This window comes from Orcinus orca, chromosome 1 (assembly GCF_937001465.1).
Source record: "Orcinus orca chromosome 1, mOrcOrc1.1, whole genome shotgun sequence".
NCBI classification, from domain to species: domain Eukaryota; kingdom Metazoa; phylum Chordata; class Mammalia; order Artiodactyla; family Delphinidae; genus Orcinus; species Orcinus orca.
In genome coordinates, this window is record NC_064559.1 from 110864091 (window position 1) to 110882867 (window position 18777).

General features: G+C 48.3%; 1 protein-coding gene across 3 annotated transcripts in view; it reads right to left on the reverse strand.

Annotated features, from left to right (window-relative positions):
* Window positions 1-287: 287 nt before the first annotated feature.
* Window positions 288-18777, reverse strand: part of VANGL1 (VANGL planar cell polarity protein 1) — a 56306-nt gene continuing 37816 nt past the window's right edge. For all 3 annotated transcript variants that reach the window (XM_049710368.1, XM_049710372.1, XM_004263234.3), the window contains 4 exons: window positions 9838-9971; window positions 8260-8392; window positions 6834-7068; window positions 288-2852 (listed from right to left, as the gene is read on the reverse strand). In XM_049710368.1, the coding sequence (XP_049566325.1) occupies window positions 2592-2852; window positions 6834-7068; window positions 8260-8392; window positions 9838-9971 (763 nt within the window). In that variant the 3' untranslated portion in view covers window positions 288-2591. The remainder of the gene's footprint in view (window positions 2853-6833; window positions 7069-8259; window positions 8393-9837; window positions 9972-18777) is intronic.

Consider the following 18777-nt stretch of genomic DNA (forward strand, 5'->3'; position numbering starts at 1 on the left):
AACGTTCACATTTTAATAACAGGTTGAAAGTTATAGAACATCTATAAACATTTCAGGCAAACAAAATCTTCTATCCTGTAATGTGAACTTATCTTCTAATTCTACTAGCCCAGGGCACAGTTTACTCCTTTTCAAAAGAAGAGCTTATTGACTGCAAGAACTGAAAAGGACTGTGTTCGATTGTATGATACAGCTTTTCTGAAAACTTACATTTTTCAAAAAATGCCATTTACATTGTTCCCACTGCACCAGTAACTCAAGCTATTAAGAGTTTGCAAGTGCAAAGCCTTGATACGAAGATCCTGCATTTTATTACGTTGTTCTTTCGAAAAGGACTCAATACAAAGTCAGTGTAAAAAAATCAATATTCAATTTAAAACAGAAACAATAATTTCACAAAGTCTGACATTCTCCTATGCAAAGACTGGGAGAGAGAGAAAAGAAATTCCTTAATTTAAACCTTTCTTCACCCTGCTGGGAAGGCAGGCACCAAAGCCATGAATCCAACTTAACCCCTTCTGGACTGGTAATTGAAGACAGGGTTGTAAGCACAGTTTTTTAGAATGCTGATGGATAGTGTCATTATTAACCATATGAATATACACATGCGGTACTTCTATTGCTGCGTTTCTGATGCAGCAGCCTCTGATACATTTAGTCTGGGACAGTATAACCTTTATGCAGCCAAAGTCTCTTATACATTCACCATCCCTTGCCCAGTCTCCCAAAATATATTCCTGAGAAAGACATCAAAAGGAATGTCCGGCTTGAAGGGACCTAAAGGCAAAACTAAGAAGAACAAAAGCACCATGGTTACATGGTATGCGTTTTTCATAAACGGAAACCATGTAGTTAAAGAGTATGTCTTGGCTTCACACCATACCGACTGGTTTCTCCTTCCTGCTTTTCTAACACATCTTCTTGTTGACCTGAAGGCTGTGGATTCAAGGACGCTGTTTACTTTTTCAGGTACAGGTGTGTGACAAACATCAAAAGCCAATTTTGGTTTAAGACGGTAATAACAAACACTGCACCATGTGTGGAATGCATAAGCCAGAAAGGGTACATGCGAACACATACACAAAGAGCATGTGACAGTGTCATCCTTGGCTATAGCAAGGTGACTGGTTACCCTAAACACTGGGGAAAAGCGAGAGTGAACACTTTGCAAAGGTTTGCTGTGGATACAGGAAGGCAGATGGAGGAACTGAAGGCCGCTGCAGGGCTCTGCCCGTTGGTGCCTCCGCTCGCCCGGCCTGGCTGCTCCCCTGGGCCCGGGCCCAGGCAAGCCCACTGAAACCATCTAAGAAACAGACCAGGCTGGCATCATTCTGGATCGCAAGCTCGGCTCCCTCCTTTCCTTTCCCCAGATGCTGCAGCTTGCCCATTCCCTCTCCTCACTTTACTGCCAACTACGAGTGATTTAGCACCAGGGCCTAAAGGAGCCCCTGCACGGGTGGTAAGGGGCGGAGGTGATGAGCGCACAGTGACGGTGGTCAGAGTCAGGGGCTGGACGCCGCAGTTGTCCCTTGGCAGGACAGCTTGCTATAGAGCTTTGTGAGGACGTACCTCCAGGGAAATGGAGGCTCTGAGCTGAACTTGCCAGTCCCTGAGTCACAGCGTGGGTCTCCCCCTGGTGGGTGTGGAGCAGTGGGGGGAGGGGCTCCTGCCGCAGCCTGAAAGGGACATCCTAGCTGGCATGCCCTCCCTGGGACCTCCCTGGGGGGTACTTCACCCTTCCCTACGTAAACAAACAATCCGTGGGGCGGACCTGAGGCTGTGCATGGAGCCCGAGGGCACACGTGAAGAGCCAGGTCCTGGGCGGCTCTGAAGGCTGGGCTCCCTGGCCCGGGGCTGCCGGCCAGGTAGGGTGTGGTGTGTTTTGGGAGGGTGGGGGTGGGACGGAGCGGGGTCAGGTAGGCCATCACTGGGTTAGGAAAGAGCTACCTGCTCAAGCTGGTAGGCAAGCAGGTCAAAACCGGGGCAGGTAGATTCTCTCTTTGGGGAAAAAAATAAAATCATTAAGAGCTGTAAACTGACAGTGCACGTTTGTCGTTGTGATCTTTCTCTGCAGAACCTAAGGCAACAGAGAACAAAGACGAAGGCAGGCGTTTCGTGAATGGCCCGTGGCTCCCATGGTGCCGGATGTTTACATATACAAACACGTGTGGACATGTCCTGTCTGGTTCCCTGAAACAGGACAAAGACGCGTCCCCAGAGGCCCACGAGTGGGATGGCCAGAAGCCAGGGCAGGGCTGGGTGCTGGACGAAAGGCAGGGACGAGTCGTAAGGCGAGGTTCCCAAGAACCTCCAGCTCCGCTTTGGTTTGCAGCTGTCACAGAAACGCCAGGGAACGGCTTCTCGAGAGACGTCCTATCCCCAAGTCAGATGTCATCAGTCACTTTTTTCCAGGACGGACATCTTCTGCTTCCTTCCAAATAAAGTGCAGATGGTCAAAGGACCCTGGTCTCTCATCTGCCAGTTCAGTCAGCAATGAAGAATAATAAAAACAAAGATGCCCCTCTGGTATACATATATATCTCTCTATATATTCTTTTTTTTTTTTTAATAAAGCCACAAATATAGAACTTTTAAACTGACGTCTCAGACTGTAAGCGAAGGACAAATTTGTGAGACTTGGGGTCTATGAACTCTTCCGAGAGCATGATGAACGGAATTTTCTTCACATTGACTACGAGGCTGAAGTCCAAGCATTTGAGGACAAAAACGAGTCCATCCCGCAGCCCGCTGGTCACGGCCTCATCACTGACGAGCCGCCACTGCATGGCGAGCCAGCGCTCCCGGTCGTATTGCAGCGTGGGACCCGTGCTGAGGTACCGCTCGAGGAAGGCCTGCAAGGACAAGCGGAGATGCTATTAGGGAGGGAGCACCCGCTCCAGGCGGTGCTGCTGGGGGCTGCATGCTCTCACTCCTGGGAAAACATGTCCTCCCAACAAACCAGGATGGGCCCGCAGATCACACCCAATTCCATCAGGACTGCCCCACGGAGTCCCTGCTGGGGAGGGAAGGCTCCCCTACTTTCTCACTCTCCAACCAGAGGGTGCCAACGGTGGTAAGCAGAGAGGCGAGGAAGGCAGGGTGGCTGGTACCCACGTCTGCCCAGAAGCCGTGGCTGAGGCACCAGCCGCCTCTAAGGGCCTGGGTCCCATGGCCCAGGCCACGGCTTGCACCTGTTCATAGGTCGGCCTCCTCTCATCCCGAGAGCTCCTCGGGGCAAGTGCCAAGCACGGAAAAGCACTCTGGGAATGTAAGCAGAAGAAATACAGGGATATACCTGCACACACAAAAACGCATGCTCTGCCCTTGCTGCTGTGTGCCTCTGGATGAGCCGCTTAACCTCTCTGCGGGTGGAGGAGATGACAGCGCTAAAGCACAGGGCTGCTGTGAGGACGAAGTCGTTGACTCTAACCGTCTCACGGTGCAAGGCTGTTTTATGGGGGATGGGGTGTGCGCGTGGCAAGTCCGGGGGATAGCCGGGCCCCACGTCCACCTCCCTCTCTCTCGGCTCTAGCAGGGCTGAGCTCCGTGGGTTCCTCGACATTCCCCTCGACATGTGCTGTTCCTCCTGCTGGATGTCGTCCTTCAGCAAACTCCTCCTGGCCCTTTAAATCTTCTCACACCACTCCCTGAACCTCTCAGACAGGCGAACATGTCCTCCTTTAAGGGCCTCTAATCATGGCATGACTCCCGTGTGACATTTTACTTTCTGAACAATTACTGCCAACTTGCTTGTCTGAGGCCTATACTAAACTATACTCTCCTGGAAGGCAGGAACTATTTTTTTTTTTTTTTTTTTTTTGCGGTACGCGGGCCTCTCACAGCTGTGGCCTCTCCCGTTGCGGAGCACAGGCTCCGGACGCGCAGGCTCAGGGCCATGGCTCACGGGCCCAGCCGCTCCGTGGCATGTGGGATCTTCCCGGACCGGGGCACGAACCCGTGTCCCCTGCATCGGCAGGCGGACTCTCAATCACTGCGCCACCAGGGGAGCCCAGGAACTACTTTTTAAATTCGGATTTTCCATGTGCCTGGCATATGCTGGGGGGCTCAACAGCGTGTGTGTTACATCAATAAATACATCGATTTAGCTTTGAGAAAGAAGAAGAAAGAATGAACCAGGGATCCAGATAGAAAATATTAGGATAAAACATTCTGGTCCTAAACACAGGTCACAGATGGTTTCTAAGTGGTATCCTCCAACCACACCTCACTGCTGCTGCCAGGTACATTATTTCTCATCTATAAGCATATATTCTAAGGCAGAAGGGAGAGTTGTGCCTCTACCACAACACTCACTCATATAAAAATAACTCCTATGTGGGCAATTCCTGGCGGCCCAATGGTTAGGACTCAGCGCTTTCACTGCTGGGGCCCAGGTTCAATCCCTGATTGGGGAATTAAGACCCTGCAAGCCACGAGGCATGGCCAAAAAAAAAAAAAAAAAAAATACAACTCTTATGAATCATAAGGAAAAGAAACAGCTCAATAGTTAGATAAATGAAATTAATAAGACAATTTATAAAAGAATATAAAATTAAGATATGAAAAGATGTTCTATCACATTAATAGTTAAATATGACTTCAAATAATAAAAATCTATTTCCCTCCTCTTAGATGGGCAATGATCAAAAAGAATGATAACACCCAATGCTGGCAAGGGTAAGGGGGAAATAAACGGTCTCATATCCTAAAGGCAAAAGTGTGAAACAGTAACACCCCTTAGAAGGACAATTTGGCAGGATCTGTACCTTTGATCCAGCTGTTCCTCTACTAGAAATTTATCCTTCAGAAATACTTGCATAAACGTACAAACACATATGTAAAAAAGAGATATTCACTGCAACACTGTTTAGACCAGGGATTGGCAAACTTTTCTTTAAATATAAATAGTTTTGGTGTTGCAAAGGCACACACTGTCACAACTACTCAACCCTGCTGTAGTAGAGAGAAAGCAGCCGTAGACAAGCTGTAAACAAAAGGGTGTAGCTGTGTCCCAATAAAACTCGATTAACAAAAACCACCAACCCCTGGTTTAGACTAATGAAAGATCTTAATCTAAATGTGCCTCAGTAGGCAATCCATTAAACAAACCATGGTATTCAGTGGAATAAGACGCGGCTATTACAGGGAATGAGTCAGATCTGTATAACGGAGATTGCGAAGTACTGACATGGAAATATAGCCAAGAGACAGCTTTAAGTGGAAAAAGCAAGTGTCCAAACTTTACTTATATGGTATGAGATCCCATTTCCGTTCTTCTTTCTTTTATCCATTTCTGCTTTAAACACACACACCCACAAACACCTGAACGAATATACCCCTACTCTTTATATCAGTAAGAACTGTCTGGGTTAGGGGAATGAAAACTTCGCTTTGTACATTATACTTTAATGTTCGGACTTTTATACAAAGATTATTAGTTTTAATTCAGAAAAGTATACTTTTTTTAAATGAAAAAGAAAGCAACCAGGAAACGTAAAAAAAAAGAAAAAAACCTTGAAAAAGGAAAACCACCACTTCCATTCTATGTGGTACGAGCTATCACTTTGCACATGCAGACATATTGTACTCACTTGTAACCACAGTGTTCAAAGCTTTTTGCGTTCTGTTTTTTGTAACTTAATATTCTAACAAAGATTCTTCCATGTTTTAACAGGTGAAATAGTGTACTATGTAAGCCACTGTTCTATTTTTAACTCCAGTTTGGAGTTAATACAGATTATTTTGCAAAAATCACGTGCATATATATTCATGAGTATAGCTGACTGTGCTGAGTACTTTTTCTAGGAGAGGGATTAGTGAGTCAAAGAATATGGGAAACATTATGGCTTCTTAATGAATATTTCCATATTGCTTTTCTAAGGATCGTTACTGGTTAGTGACAATGCAACCAGCAGTTGTATATTACAAGGCAATGTATGAACACAGGTCCTTATACTAATAATATCACTACCGTGTGTTATCTGTGTACTATATGCAAGCTCATTTACTTTCTACCTCATGATTTACATGTCATGCTGCCATATTTAATATAATTCTCATACAACAATCCTATCAGGTAGATACTACTATTATCCCCATTTTATAAAAGAGGAAACAAGTGAAGAGTAACTTAGGCCAAGTCACAAACCAATTAGGTGGTGGAGCCAGGATCTGAACCCACTTCTGTCTGAAGAGAGGTCCTTTGCTGAACCCTTCCTCTACTTTGCCTCCTTGGCCATAGCCCTCTATTAGATGCATGGTTGTTTCTTGTAACAGCCCCAAAAGTGTGCTCATGTCATAATCCCAGAGAGCATTCAGTAAAACTAACCCCCTAAGAGCCAAAACACCAAAGTGATGGCACGTTTTCTATGGTTGATAATAATGGCTATTTATTTGGTCCTTATATTATGACAGACGCTGTTTTAAGCACTTCATAAGAATGGACTCTCTTAGTTCTCATGACAACCCAATGAGGTAGATATTAGTATTATCCCCAATTTACAGACTAGCAAACTGAGGCACAGAGCCATTAGGCTCTTGGCCCAAGGTTTCCCACTAGTTGGTGGAGGTGCCAGGTTAGAGTGAGTCAACTTGGCCCCAGAATCCGCAGAGTAACCTGAACTACTACCTGGACTGTCTCTAAGTGAAAGTCTTTCCTCTGCTTGAATCTAGAGGCCTTCAAAGGCACATTTTAAAAACGACGGTATCAAAACAACATAAAATAAGTGAGAATCATTAATTCTTATTAGTTGGTGCTTTAGAGAAGCCTTTGATTTTATCATTCCTGGTAATACCCTAAAATGGGACTTTCCAAGCTCGGTGACAAGTCGCACCTTTGGGGTCATGCTGTTGGTGATGCAGAAGGCCAGGTGCTGCAGGATGCTTTCCATGCTGTGGTAGTGCTGCTGCCGGGTGGTGCGCAGGTACTTCTGCAGAGCCCGGGCCATGGAGGGGAAGATGGCCTGGGCGGCCTCCCTGGGGTCCATCACCTCCCCTGGGGCTTTCTGCTGCTCCTCAGCCTGGAGACGCTGGATGTGGACGAAGGCCTCCTCCACTGCAACCACCAGCCTGCAGGCGATGAAACGCAGCAGTCAGGACCGTGGTGCAGGGCTTGAGAACAGAGTCACACTGAATGTGGGATGACTCCTCCCAGTCTGCCACCAGCTCACCCAAGGCTCCAGTCCTTAGCTGACACTCCAGATGGTTGGGAGAGGAGGGAAGGGGAAAGGAAGGCAAAGGCAAAAATAATACGTGGAATGGGGGCTCCAGGGTGAGGAGGAAGGAGGCTGGGGGTTGGAGATGACTTCTGTTCTCAATTCTGCCACTAATTTACTCGGGAGACTCAGTTCAGTCCCTTTCATCTTTACAATGAAGGGTTAGATGAAAAGAGTTTTAAGGCCCCTCAGACTCTGGCTACAAAAGGCTCTGCTTGCACTGAGAGGTGGCTGGTGGTGCGGAAGCAGCCTTACAGAGAGCCAGAGCTGTATCCCCGGATCCAGCCGCCCATACCAGCAGCCCCTGGGAGAAAAGAAGGAAGGGGCCCGGCACACAGGATGAAAACCATCTCTGTCCACTTCGGCGAATGTGATCCGATCTTGAAAATCAGCAAGAGCCTGGGGCTATAGGGCGGGCCACTCAAAGTGCGGGCTGCCGGCCAGCAGCTTCATCATCAGTTGGGAATTTTAAAGAAATGCAAATTCTTGGGTGGGCCCCACTCCAGACCTTCTGAAAAGTTAAGTATCCGTTGCCGGTAGGGCCCAGAAGCTGAGATCTGTGTTTTAACAAGTCCTCCTGGTGATGCTTTTGAATGCTAAAGTTTGAGAAACACTGGAGCAAGATTCCCTCCAAAGGCCCAAGCAGGTCATGTTTATAAACTGAAATTTCATTCTGGTTAAAAAAAAAGTCTTACAGAGAACAGACTGTGGGTTGCCAAGGGGGAGGGGGTTGGGGGAGGGAAGGAGTGGGAGTTTGGGATTAGCAGATGCAAGCTGTTATATACATAAGATGGATAAACAACAAGATCCTACTGTATAGCACAGGGAACTGTATTCAATATCCTGTAATAAACCATAATGGAAAAGAATACGAAAAAGAATGTATGTATATGTATAACTGAGTCACTTTGCTCTATAGTAGAAATGAACACATTGTAAATCGACTACACTTCGATAAAATAAATTTTTGAAAAAGAGTGTTAGTATGCCATTCAAAAGAAAAGTGTGTTACAGGCATGCTAGTGTTGGGGGGTGGGCAGTGTACCTTGCTCTCCGCTTCTTCACCCGCCGTTCATGTTCCGCCTCCTCATAATACAACTCGTTGTGGCTCGAGTCCCTGCGCCGAGCAGCTGCGGCGATCATTGCCCGGGACTGACCAGTGGCGTTATTACTGGGGCCTTTGGGGGAAAGGATGATGGAGGAAGGACAGTTTTAATGCCTTGGGGCTGCGAAACAGAGCAGAAACCTAGTCCACAGTCTGTCAGTACCGTCTGCCCATCCCCTGTGAAGCACATACACAAATCCCAAAAGTAACTTCCCAGAAGGGTGAACAGGACCCCTGCTCTGCGTTCAAAATGCTCACAAGAAGAAGGATATCTCCCAAAACCCCAACTTGATGAGTGGAAATGGAAAAAGAACTCCGAAGGAGATGAAGAATGCTTGACAATTAAAATGCTGGCCAAAAATAGCACAGACTGTGCTGAAAATGTTACTTACCATCTGTTACATAAAGTTCCATTTTGGCCATAAGGGCAGCTGGAACATTCATTTCAGTGACAAGACAATGGGAGAGAATGAGAGGGATGGGGGGAACAGGACAGAGGAAAAAGAGAGTCAATGGCCACGGAGACATTAACCACACATGTGCTGGAGGGTCATGGTAGCCACAACTTTTACAGAAAATACCCATGCTTGGGGTCTTGCAAAATGTCATGTTTATTAATACACACCTAGAACTCCTGGTCTCGTTCCCCTGACCATGACTGCCTTAACTTTTTAGAAGGACGAGGCAGACTGTACGCTTTCTTACATAGCATCTACTTAATGGCCTGGCTTGTTAGTGGGATTCTGCACTAGATTTGTGAAATTTACCAACTCTTTAGGATTCACAAGCGACTGCACATCTCATAGAGCCAAAAACAAAAAAAGGGGGAGGATATTGTCACTAAAACTGACACCGCCTATAAATCACTCGACTTGTTAACAATATGATCCTCTTCTAGGCTTTGCAAAGCTCTTGCCCTGACCCAAGGTACCTGGCAAGAAATGACACCGTGTCCTGTTTCTTGCACTTAACCATCTGATAGCCCGAAACACAGCTCTGATGTCCCCAGCCTGGCCTCCGGCCTCCAGCCACCCACTCAACTCTGGTTCTCAGCCAGGACTGACAAATGCCTGTAAGAATCTCACCAGAGGCCTGAATTATAGACTTAATGGATTGGGGTAGCTGAATCTTCGGTAATTTATCCAAATTTTGAAAAGCAGCCTTTTCCTATGAGCTTTCAATGTAAGATGTTCACAACAGGAGGCAGGAAACCCACATCACTCCTGTTTCATGTAGTTTTCATAAAATCCTCAAATGAATGAATCTCCCACATATGCAGACGATCAATCAACATTTCTCTAAAAATATCTTTGTCAGAAAAAAAAAAAAAAGGAAAGGAAAGAAAGGAAGAAAAGACGAAAGAAAAAGAAAAAAGGAAAAATTGTTCTGAAATGAGAATGTACCATAAAGGCAGACCCTGAGAGGGGCAGAACCAAATGGAACATACAGTTTAATCTAAGTACTGGGTTGGCCAACTGCTCCCTGCACCCACCAGAGACACCACTTCAAGGCACGTACCATCTACGTTGTAGACCTTCAGCCCGGCCATGTGCTTGGCTGCTCGGAATTTGGAGGCTGTTAGGAGGTTGGGGTTATAGATGGTGAAATCTTTATAGTAATTTTCCAGAACCACCAATGCTGCTCGCTGGATACTGAGAAAAGAAGGCAAAATTAATGCAGTTTTTCCAAGCAGGTTCTATGTGAAAAAAATCCTCTTTTGGAGTCAGGTAAAATAACGGATCACCAAGGATAACCGCACATAGAAGGCTCCTGGGTTTCACCACATCTTTTGTCTCCAGGACAAGAATTTAAAGATGAAACTTAGGTCCCATCGTTCAGTGGCTTCTGTGCCTTCTCCCAGGCTACATCATTAGCCACATCCCATCTAGCCAATACGCGAGAAAGGAATGTTATACCTTCTAATTTAGATTTGCTTAGGCTACACAGAACGTTCCTCGTTTTCTCAGTTTACGGAAGAGCAAATTGAGGACCCCAAAAAGGTCAAGGACTTACAGATGGCTGCAGAGCTACTGAGTGAAACAACGAAGTGTAGATTCAAGTTTGTCAGGTCCTAGAGCAGCGTTTCTACCTACACCTCATCGCCCCTGATGGAAGGAATGTAGGGTTTTCAGTTTTCTGTAGGTCAAAACAACACCCACACGGGGCAAAGTGCACTGGAAAAATACTGGCTGCAAACACTAGTTAATCCTGATTCCTACTCTTCATCCCATCCATCCCAGGCCAGCGAGAGCTCCCTCTTTCAGAGGAAACAAGATCCTTTTCCCTGAGCCCCCTGAGGCCTCAGTTGAGACCTCACTCTTTCTCGGTCTACAAGGCCTCCTGCTCCGTGGGTTGCTGTTTCCAGTCCTCCGCAGGGGTGTGTGAAGAGGACTCCACTTGCCAGTGTCCTACGATCTTTAACCTGTCACCAGCTTGGCCCCTCTGAGAGCAGCAGAGGAGCAGAGAAGAGGTAGCAGGGTGGGTGAAGGGGGCACCCATACTCAGTATTGGTCGCAAAAGAACATGCTCTTGGGCACAGATACAGGACACTCACCACTTCAAAGAGTGACCTGTCATAACACAGCCAGGGATGTTACATACCTCATCTCATCTGACCCTCACAATCATTCAAGGGAAGAAAACCAAGGCTCAAAAATCTATGACCTGCAAACAGGACACATCTACCAAACAGCAGAGCTGGAACTCCAATCTGTTCCTCCTCCCAGATGTGTGGCCACTGTAGGACAGTGTACGTATGCACCGACCTCTCCAGGTCTCTTAGCTGTTCACCAACCACCCGTGTGCTAAACTCCACATAGTTATTTGGATCTTGCCCTTTATATTTTTCTTCCTGTTTCCTGCTAAGTAGGTGAGCTTATATGGATTATTTACAATAGCCTGGGCACCAGGATAGGGCTGCCTTCAATTCCTGGATGACCACACTGCCTTCTACAGCTCTCCGAGTGGCTCAGGGTTCTTCACACCAAGACAAGACAGCCCCTAACCCATCAGCTTGACACTCTGCCAACCCAGTCCTCAGCTCCCCTTGCAGCTGTGCCCCCAGAGTTTAACATGGAGTCGAAAAACAATCTAGAAGTCAATCAGCTAACCTCCTTGAGAGCAGAGTCATGGCAATGCTTTCTCACTCATATCCCCACAGTGCCTCGATCCGTGATCCGCATTCAGTTGGGGCTTAGTATCAACCTAGATATGCACACTCATGCGGGGCTGGGGAAATCTGGGAAGACCAACTTCCAATAACAGAAGTATAAGATTCCTAAGAGCAAATTCACATTCAAAAGCCCTAGTCATTTAGTCTTCCAGTCGCCCACTCACCACTCTCATATTTAAGAACCTATGTCAGCCAAGCTCTGGGAATGCAAAGATAGGGTGGGAGGAGCTTCTCCTTGCCGGCGTTATGTGGAACAGAAGCTCTGTGACCACGAACTGGAATACACAGGGGCTGAGGAAGCACAGAGGGGGGCTTCTAAGCATCTAGAACTTGGGTAGGCATAAGAGCAGCTTCCTGAGGAAGTGAAGTGGCCCTCGAGTTGAGGTCTGTGTGTCATAGATCTTTGTGCAGAAGTCCTCTTGGCTTCCACAGACACCCTGCCCGGCGGACCCCCGGCTCAGCATGGCCAGCCTCGGCTCTGTCCCTGTGTCCGTGACATTCTCCCACGGGCGGGGCACGTGCTGCTTCTCCACCTCCTGCTCCATCCTGAGGCTGACGGCGGCCTCTGCCTGCTCGCTGATCACACACGAACACTCCCTCCTACGCACCTCCACCCGCCTGCCCAGGCACTGCTTTTCCAGTCTCTGGGCTTCTTGGAGATGAGAAGCCCCTCTACACAGAAGGAGGTCTGTTCATGTGCACAGACTTGCCGCACGTAGGCTACTTCATCCCAGGCTCCCGTGCTGACATGGACACATCTCAAGGGGCCTGGATTCCAGCAGAGAAGTATTTCCCTGATCAAGATTTAAAACTTAAAAAGGCAACTCAGAGGTTATGCTCAGGCCCATCTTCAAAGCAAACCCTCTTGTGGTTGTGAGGTTTGGCTTTTCTGTTCAGCCAGCCCGCAAGGAGGGGCCCAGGGCACCACACTACCTCGGCCGGGGCCTGCAAGGCAGAGAGGGAACGGCTGGACCGGAGCCTGGCGGCCCTGTTTCCCAACCTCTCTACCCCCAAAGCCACCATGCTGCCCAGAGAAGGGGTGTCTGTCCACACCCAGCTCTGGCAGGAGCCTTGCTCTCCAAACTGGGCAAGTCCACAGTCAGCATGATGCCAGAGCCCTGGGCGGCCTGGGGAGGGCTCAAGGACTGGACAGGAGCCTCCCCAGGCTCGGGAGCCTTTGCTCAGAAAACCAAACAAGGGGCAGGGCTCGGGTGATGTTTTCTTCCTTCAGCCCCATCTCAACAGAGAGGCACCAGAAAGCCCCAGAATCAGCTGTGGACCTGCCCGCCTCCACAGGCTGACAAGCTAACACAGGAGCTGAAAAGAAAAAAAAAAAAAAAAAAAGTTGAGATTTGGATTAAAATCCAATCTGCCTTTCTTCAACTTTTTAAAATTTTTTTGCTGTATGCGGGCCTCTCACTGTCGTGGCCTCTCCCGTTGCGGAGCACAGGCTCCGGACGCGCAGGCTCAGCGGCCATGGCTCATGGGCCCAGCCGCTCCGCGGCATGTGGGATCCTCCCAGACCGGGGCACGAACCCGTGTCCCCTGCATCGGCAGGCGGACTTTCAACCACTGCGCCACCAGGGAAGCCCCTCTTCTCCTTTTGGAAGACAGCAGACTGTAATATATGACGTAAGTCTTGTTGGTGAGTCAGGGTGATCACCAGCCCCAATGAGGTACTGCGCTGTGCTTCGCATGCATCAGAGGGGGGTGTCAGAGCCCTTAGGCGGCCGGGCTTCCTCCCGGTGCCCGTGCTGCAGTCACCTTGGGTACTCACAGCCGTTTCTTCTCATTCTTCACCATGTTCTCTCTCACTACTGGCTACCGAAGTCATTCCTAGCTGCTGTCAACCTCGCTGCCTCAGGCAATGATCCTCTGTTCTTGTACATCTTCAACCTTGGTATAAATAGAGAAAATGGGCTTTGCGGCTCCGGAGTGAGGCGCTCTGCTCGGGCTAAGTGATATCCGCTCCAGTACGGCAGTCCGATGTCGATTTCAATCCCAAGTCTAAGGGCTTTCTCATTTCTGTTCTGGCTCTGGACTCTGGCTCTGGACTGGCTGAGTTTGTTAGATAACTTCAGGATAAAAGAAATCTACAACTACTATATCATTTGGCATCTACTGAGGGGACCCCACCCTGCAGGGCACCCTAGCATCAGCCTAAGTTACGGCTCCACAATGCCAGGATGCAGGAGCACCCCTGTCCTCAGCCAGTGTTGGGGTTCAGAAGCCCCCTGCCTCTGCTCCTTGGCATCTTCCAAATATGGCATCTCACAGGGCCAAAGCAGGGCTGATTTCTTTCAGGAAGCCTTTTCCAACCCTCCGGTCCCCACTGACCTGTCAGGGGAGTCACACGGGCGAGGCTCGCTCTCTAACAAGCCCCGGGAAAGTCCCCCACGCACGGGGACACCTGCAGTGGCTTCCCACGGTGCACGGTACTCATTGGCTCAACCTGCACATTTAGGAAACCCTAGTAATTGTCACAAGTATAGGATCAGTTCTGAGCATGTATTTCCTAAAAACATGGAGTTTCAGAGGCAGAGGGGCCTCAGAGATGAACAAAAGCAAACCCTTCAACTAGCCCCAGTCTCCGGACCAGACTGCCTCTGGGGAAGGAGGGAGGCAAGAAAAACTGAGCTGGTGAGACATTTGCTGCCTCTCTTATGACTACCACAGTCATAGACAAAAGACAGTAACCTGACTAAACGATCCTCACGCAGAAACCCCGTATACAGGCAGGCGGAGCCTGATGTCCAGACTGTGGACATGGCCACACCAAAAACCCATGCGAGGAGCACTTTCCCAAGACAAGGAACTCTGAGCTCAATAATTACACCCTCCCAGGGAAATGCCCCTTTTCACAGACCACATATATTTGTGGAAAACAGCGCACGGATACGCATAGCTCATAACAGAAATTCCCTTGAGACCTGCACATAAAAACACAAGTATAGGAATCCCAGATACGCCTAGAAAAGGACAACATGGATGATGGACTAGCCACGATCAGGGCCAGAAGAAGTTGATGCTGTTCCCAGTGGGAAAGTAACCCCCTCAACTCTACTTGGTCCAAACTTGAGCTCGTGGATGAGACAGGGCAGCAACGGATCAGCACAAATGTCTGAGGGAATTCAACAGCCACTGCTGAATCTGAAACTCACCCTTGACCATGTTGCCTTACTGGTCTATTTTCTTTTCAGGACAAAGAGGGTGCAATGTGAAATGCTACGTCTAATCAGCTACAAAACATCTTCCAGGGTCAGTGACAACTGTCATACAAAACTGCCATGGCAATGGAGGAGAGGGCTCACCCTCGTGCTACATTTCTAAAACACATTTGGAGAGAAGCACCTCTGAACACAGTTCAAATTTTAGTTCATAAAACTCTGAAAGACGTGTCTTTGAAAAATAAATTCTGAAAAACAAAACCAAACTAATGCCCTACGTATCTGGACCCCCACAGCCTCTCCACTCTCTCTGACTGTGGGTTTAGGATGCACACTGTAAATGGTGCAGGCTCAGGGCTCAGAGAACATGACCCTTGACTCTTCCATTTATTCTCTGACCTTGAACGAGTTAACTCATTTCTCCAAAGCTCAGATTCTTCATCTGTAAGATGAGAATATAACAACACAGAAAACCCTGCTATAACACGGTAAGTGGGCTTCAAAAGAGTCAACTGTATAAATGTATTACTAAAAGGTTAATGAAGTGACTTGGGCCAGCCCGGTGCAGGTAGCTGGTCAGAAAATCTAGTGACAGACTGCAAGACCCAAATATACAGGTTTGGGCTGAGGTCTGGAGTCACCCGTGGTAGTTGTCTCATGAGCTTAAATGTTAATGGGGACAATTCCAAATTCAATGACTTTCTGAGACTTCAACAGTTGTCACTGAGGCCAGGAAAAACACTGGAGACTCAGGGGTCCACCCTCCACTTTCCTATTTCCCAAGGAGAAGCTGCCTGCCTGGTTTAGGTTTTTGTTAAAGATTAAATGAGGTAATATATTTTAAAGTGCCTGACCCAAAGCAAATGGCTTATGAATGGTAGCACCGTGAGCTTACGCATCTGTGTTTGTTGGGGAGGCCAATCTGTCCCCTATGTGTACCTGTACCGCCCTCCCCACCAAGGGCTACCACGAGGGAACTACTACAGGAAATGAGCCAGAATCATTGCTTTCCTTAGGGACTTAGACCATAAAGTCATGCTACTCTCTGTTTTTATGCAGTATTTGCTGCCACCTCTCAGCCTCCTGAAAAATCAAACCTGTAGCTACCGAGAGGCATCTGTGGTACAAAAAGTAGGAAAAGCACTGCCTTGGAGTCAGAAGGCCTGGATTCCTGCTACTCTGTAAACCATATAAGTTACTTCCCCTTTCTGGGCCCTGTCTTTTGGCTGATGATAGAGAGGGAATACCAACTACTGCATCTGGTTGTCGAGAAGAGCAAATGAAATACTGCCAGTGAAAACATTTATAAACTTACAGGATTATACAAATATAAAATAGTATCACATTACTAACGAGTCTGAGCATTTTGTAGCAAGGGATGGGGTTGGTTGTTGGCTAAGATATTCACACAGTTCCTGGACATAGAAGCATGACCCAATCTCCACTTATATATATATATATTTTTTAATTAATTTATTTTATTTTTGGCTGCGTTGGGTCTTTGTTGCTGCGCACGGGCTCTTCTCTGGTTGCGGCAAGCAGGGGCTACTCTTCGTTGCGATGTGCAGGCTCCTCACTGGGTGGCTTCTCTTGTTGCAGACCATGGGCTCTAGGTGTGCAGGCTTCAGTAGTTGTGGCACACAGGCTCAGTAGTTGTGGCTTGCGGGCTCTACAGCGCAGGCTCAGTAGTTGTGGCGCACGGGCTTGGCTGCCTCGCGGCATGTGGGATCTTCCCGGACCAGGGCTCGAACCCGAGTCCCCTGCATTGGCAGGCGGATTCTTAACCACTGTGCCACCAGGGAAGTCCCTTCACTTATATTAAATCAGAAAATTCTTGAAATGAAGAGAGTTTTAGTGTTCTCCCAAGCATGGACTCAAGAAGAAATCAGAGTCCATCTAGTCCCAACTCGCAATCCAAGCACCAACTCTTTAAAACACCCCAGAAATCATTCAGCCTCTGCTTGAAAAGAAAATATGCTCTCACTTTGTACTGAAATGACCTTATTTTAAGTTCTACCCATTGGTCCACCCACAGCTTCCTTCCACACCAAGCCCCTCTTTCTTGTGAAAGCCCATCATATACTTGAAGAAAACAACTGTGGACATAAACCTCCTCCCTTTTAACCTTCCTATTTTGCAGATAAGAGCCCCGAGGCCTAAAAAAGTATGTGCACACCACCCCGCCCCCCCATACAGAGTTGTTTATTTCCTATTCATTCACTTTCCTGAGATCCGATTGTGGCTTCTGCAATTAACTAGCACATACTATTAAAATCAGAAATATTAAGGCTGTAGGAGCTCACCCAGTCAGAGGCCTCACACTCCGCAGCTTTAAGTTCTCCCAGAGCAGGGAGAAAAGGTGAGATAGGGCCAGGTGGGGAAGCCTCGTTCAGGTTTTAGCCACTTCTTTTCAAATGTTAATTGAGCCCTTGAGCTCTGTCAACAAAAACAGCTTTCCCACTGTGTGAAAAATGAGCGAGCATTTACTACATACCAAAGCCCCACAGAAACACTAGCTAGTTGCCTTTATTCTGACTGCCTGGGTATGTGCTGACAGGAAAGCTCTGGAGAGACCGTGTGCTGGTCACAGAATGAAATCTGCAAAGGCCCCCCTTCAGGGTTAGTGTTCATCATCCTGCCAGTCAACTAAGGATGCCAACATTCAGAAAGATTCTAATGACCAGCCTTGACCACTCCATCCAAAGGCAAGTAGGAATTAGGAGCACCTGCTAAGTCCTGCTAAGTCCCAAGTGTTGGGATGAATGTGAACGACACCTCAAGGGGCTCAGACTCCCGTCGGTGACAACCACCCAAACAGGGAAGTACAGCTCAGTGACCTGGGGGCCAAGACAGAGCATGTGAGTGGGGGTGGGAACACCCAAAGAGGAGGCAAAGCTGAGTCTCAAAAGATGGAATGATGGTCACACCATGTGGACGACAGCCTATAAAGCCAATTCCAGGCAGAGGAAGCAACGTAGGCAGACACAGGCTGGTGTTCAACAATCCACCTAAATGGTTAAAACGAGAGCAATGGGGGTCACAGTGCTGAGTCCTAGGACAGCTCTGAGAACCCTGATGGGGTGGGTTGAAGAGCATCTCCCCAAAATCCGCATCTACCCAGAAACTCAGAATGTGACCTTATTGGTCTTTGCAGATGTAATTACAATTAGTTAATAAGATAAGGTCATACCGGTGTCTATATAAGAAGAAAAAAGGACACACAGAGAAGGCCGTGTGATGACGGAGCTGAGACTGGAGGGATGCGGCTACAAGCCAAGGAGCCCCAAGGATTGCAGGCAGTGGCCAGAAGCAAGGAGGAGCACAGGAGGGCTCCTCCCTGGTGCAGAGGGAACACGGCCCTACCAACACCTAGATTTCAGACTTCTTTGCAGTACGCGGGCCTCTCGCTGCTGTGGCCTCTCCCGTTGTGGAGCACAGGCTCCGGACGCGCAGGCTCAGCGGCCATGGCTCACGGGCCCAGCTGCTCCGCGGCATAAGGGATCTTCCTGGACCGGGGCACGAACCCGTGTCCCCTGCATCGGCAGGTGGACTCTCAACCACTGCGCCACCAGGGAAGCCCTAGATTTCGGACTTCTAACCTTCAAAACTCAGAAAATTGGTTCAAGTCACTCAGTTTGTGGTCCTTTGCCAGCAGCTGCAGGAAGAGAATACACTTGTATTTAGGGAAAGCAGGATGGAGGCAGGTAGAGGGCAAAGCTGAGCTAAGGTTAGGTGGCTGAGGCACTGCATGAATGGCAAAGGGGAGAGGGTGAGGAGAGAGGACGAGGGAGGGAAAGGTCGGTGGGGGCATGGGGGGTAGCAGAGAGGGTGAGCCAGCTGAGAAGACTCAGAGGACAACGGCCGTAAAGGAGCCGGGGTACCACGGCCACCGCATCTCTTGCTCTTTAAGGCATGCCTACCCAGTAGGTGAATTTTAGGCTGGAACCCAGGTCTTTGAGACAACTTGAAAATGCAGGATCCAAAATGAAAGCTGACTCAGCTTCTTGGGAAAATTCCCACCCTGGGAGAGAGCTTGATGCCCTAGGTTTCACCTGACTGCTACTTCTCCCCAGGAGAGTCAACAAGGGTTACATCTTCCTGAATGTGTGGGCTTCACTG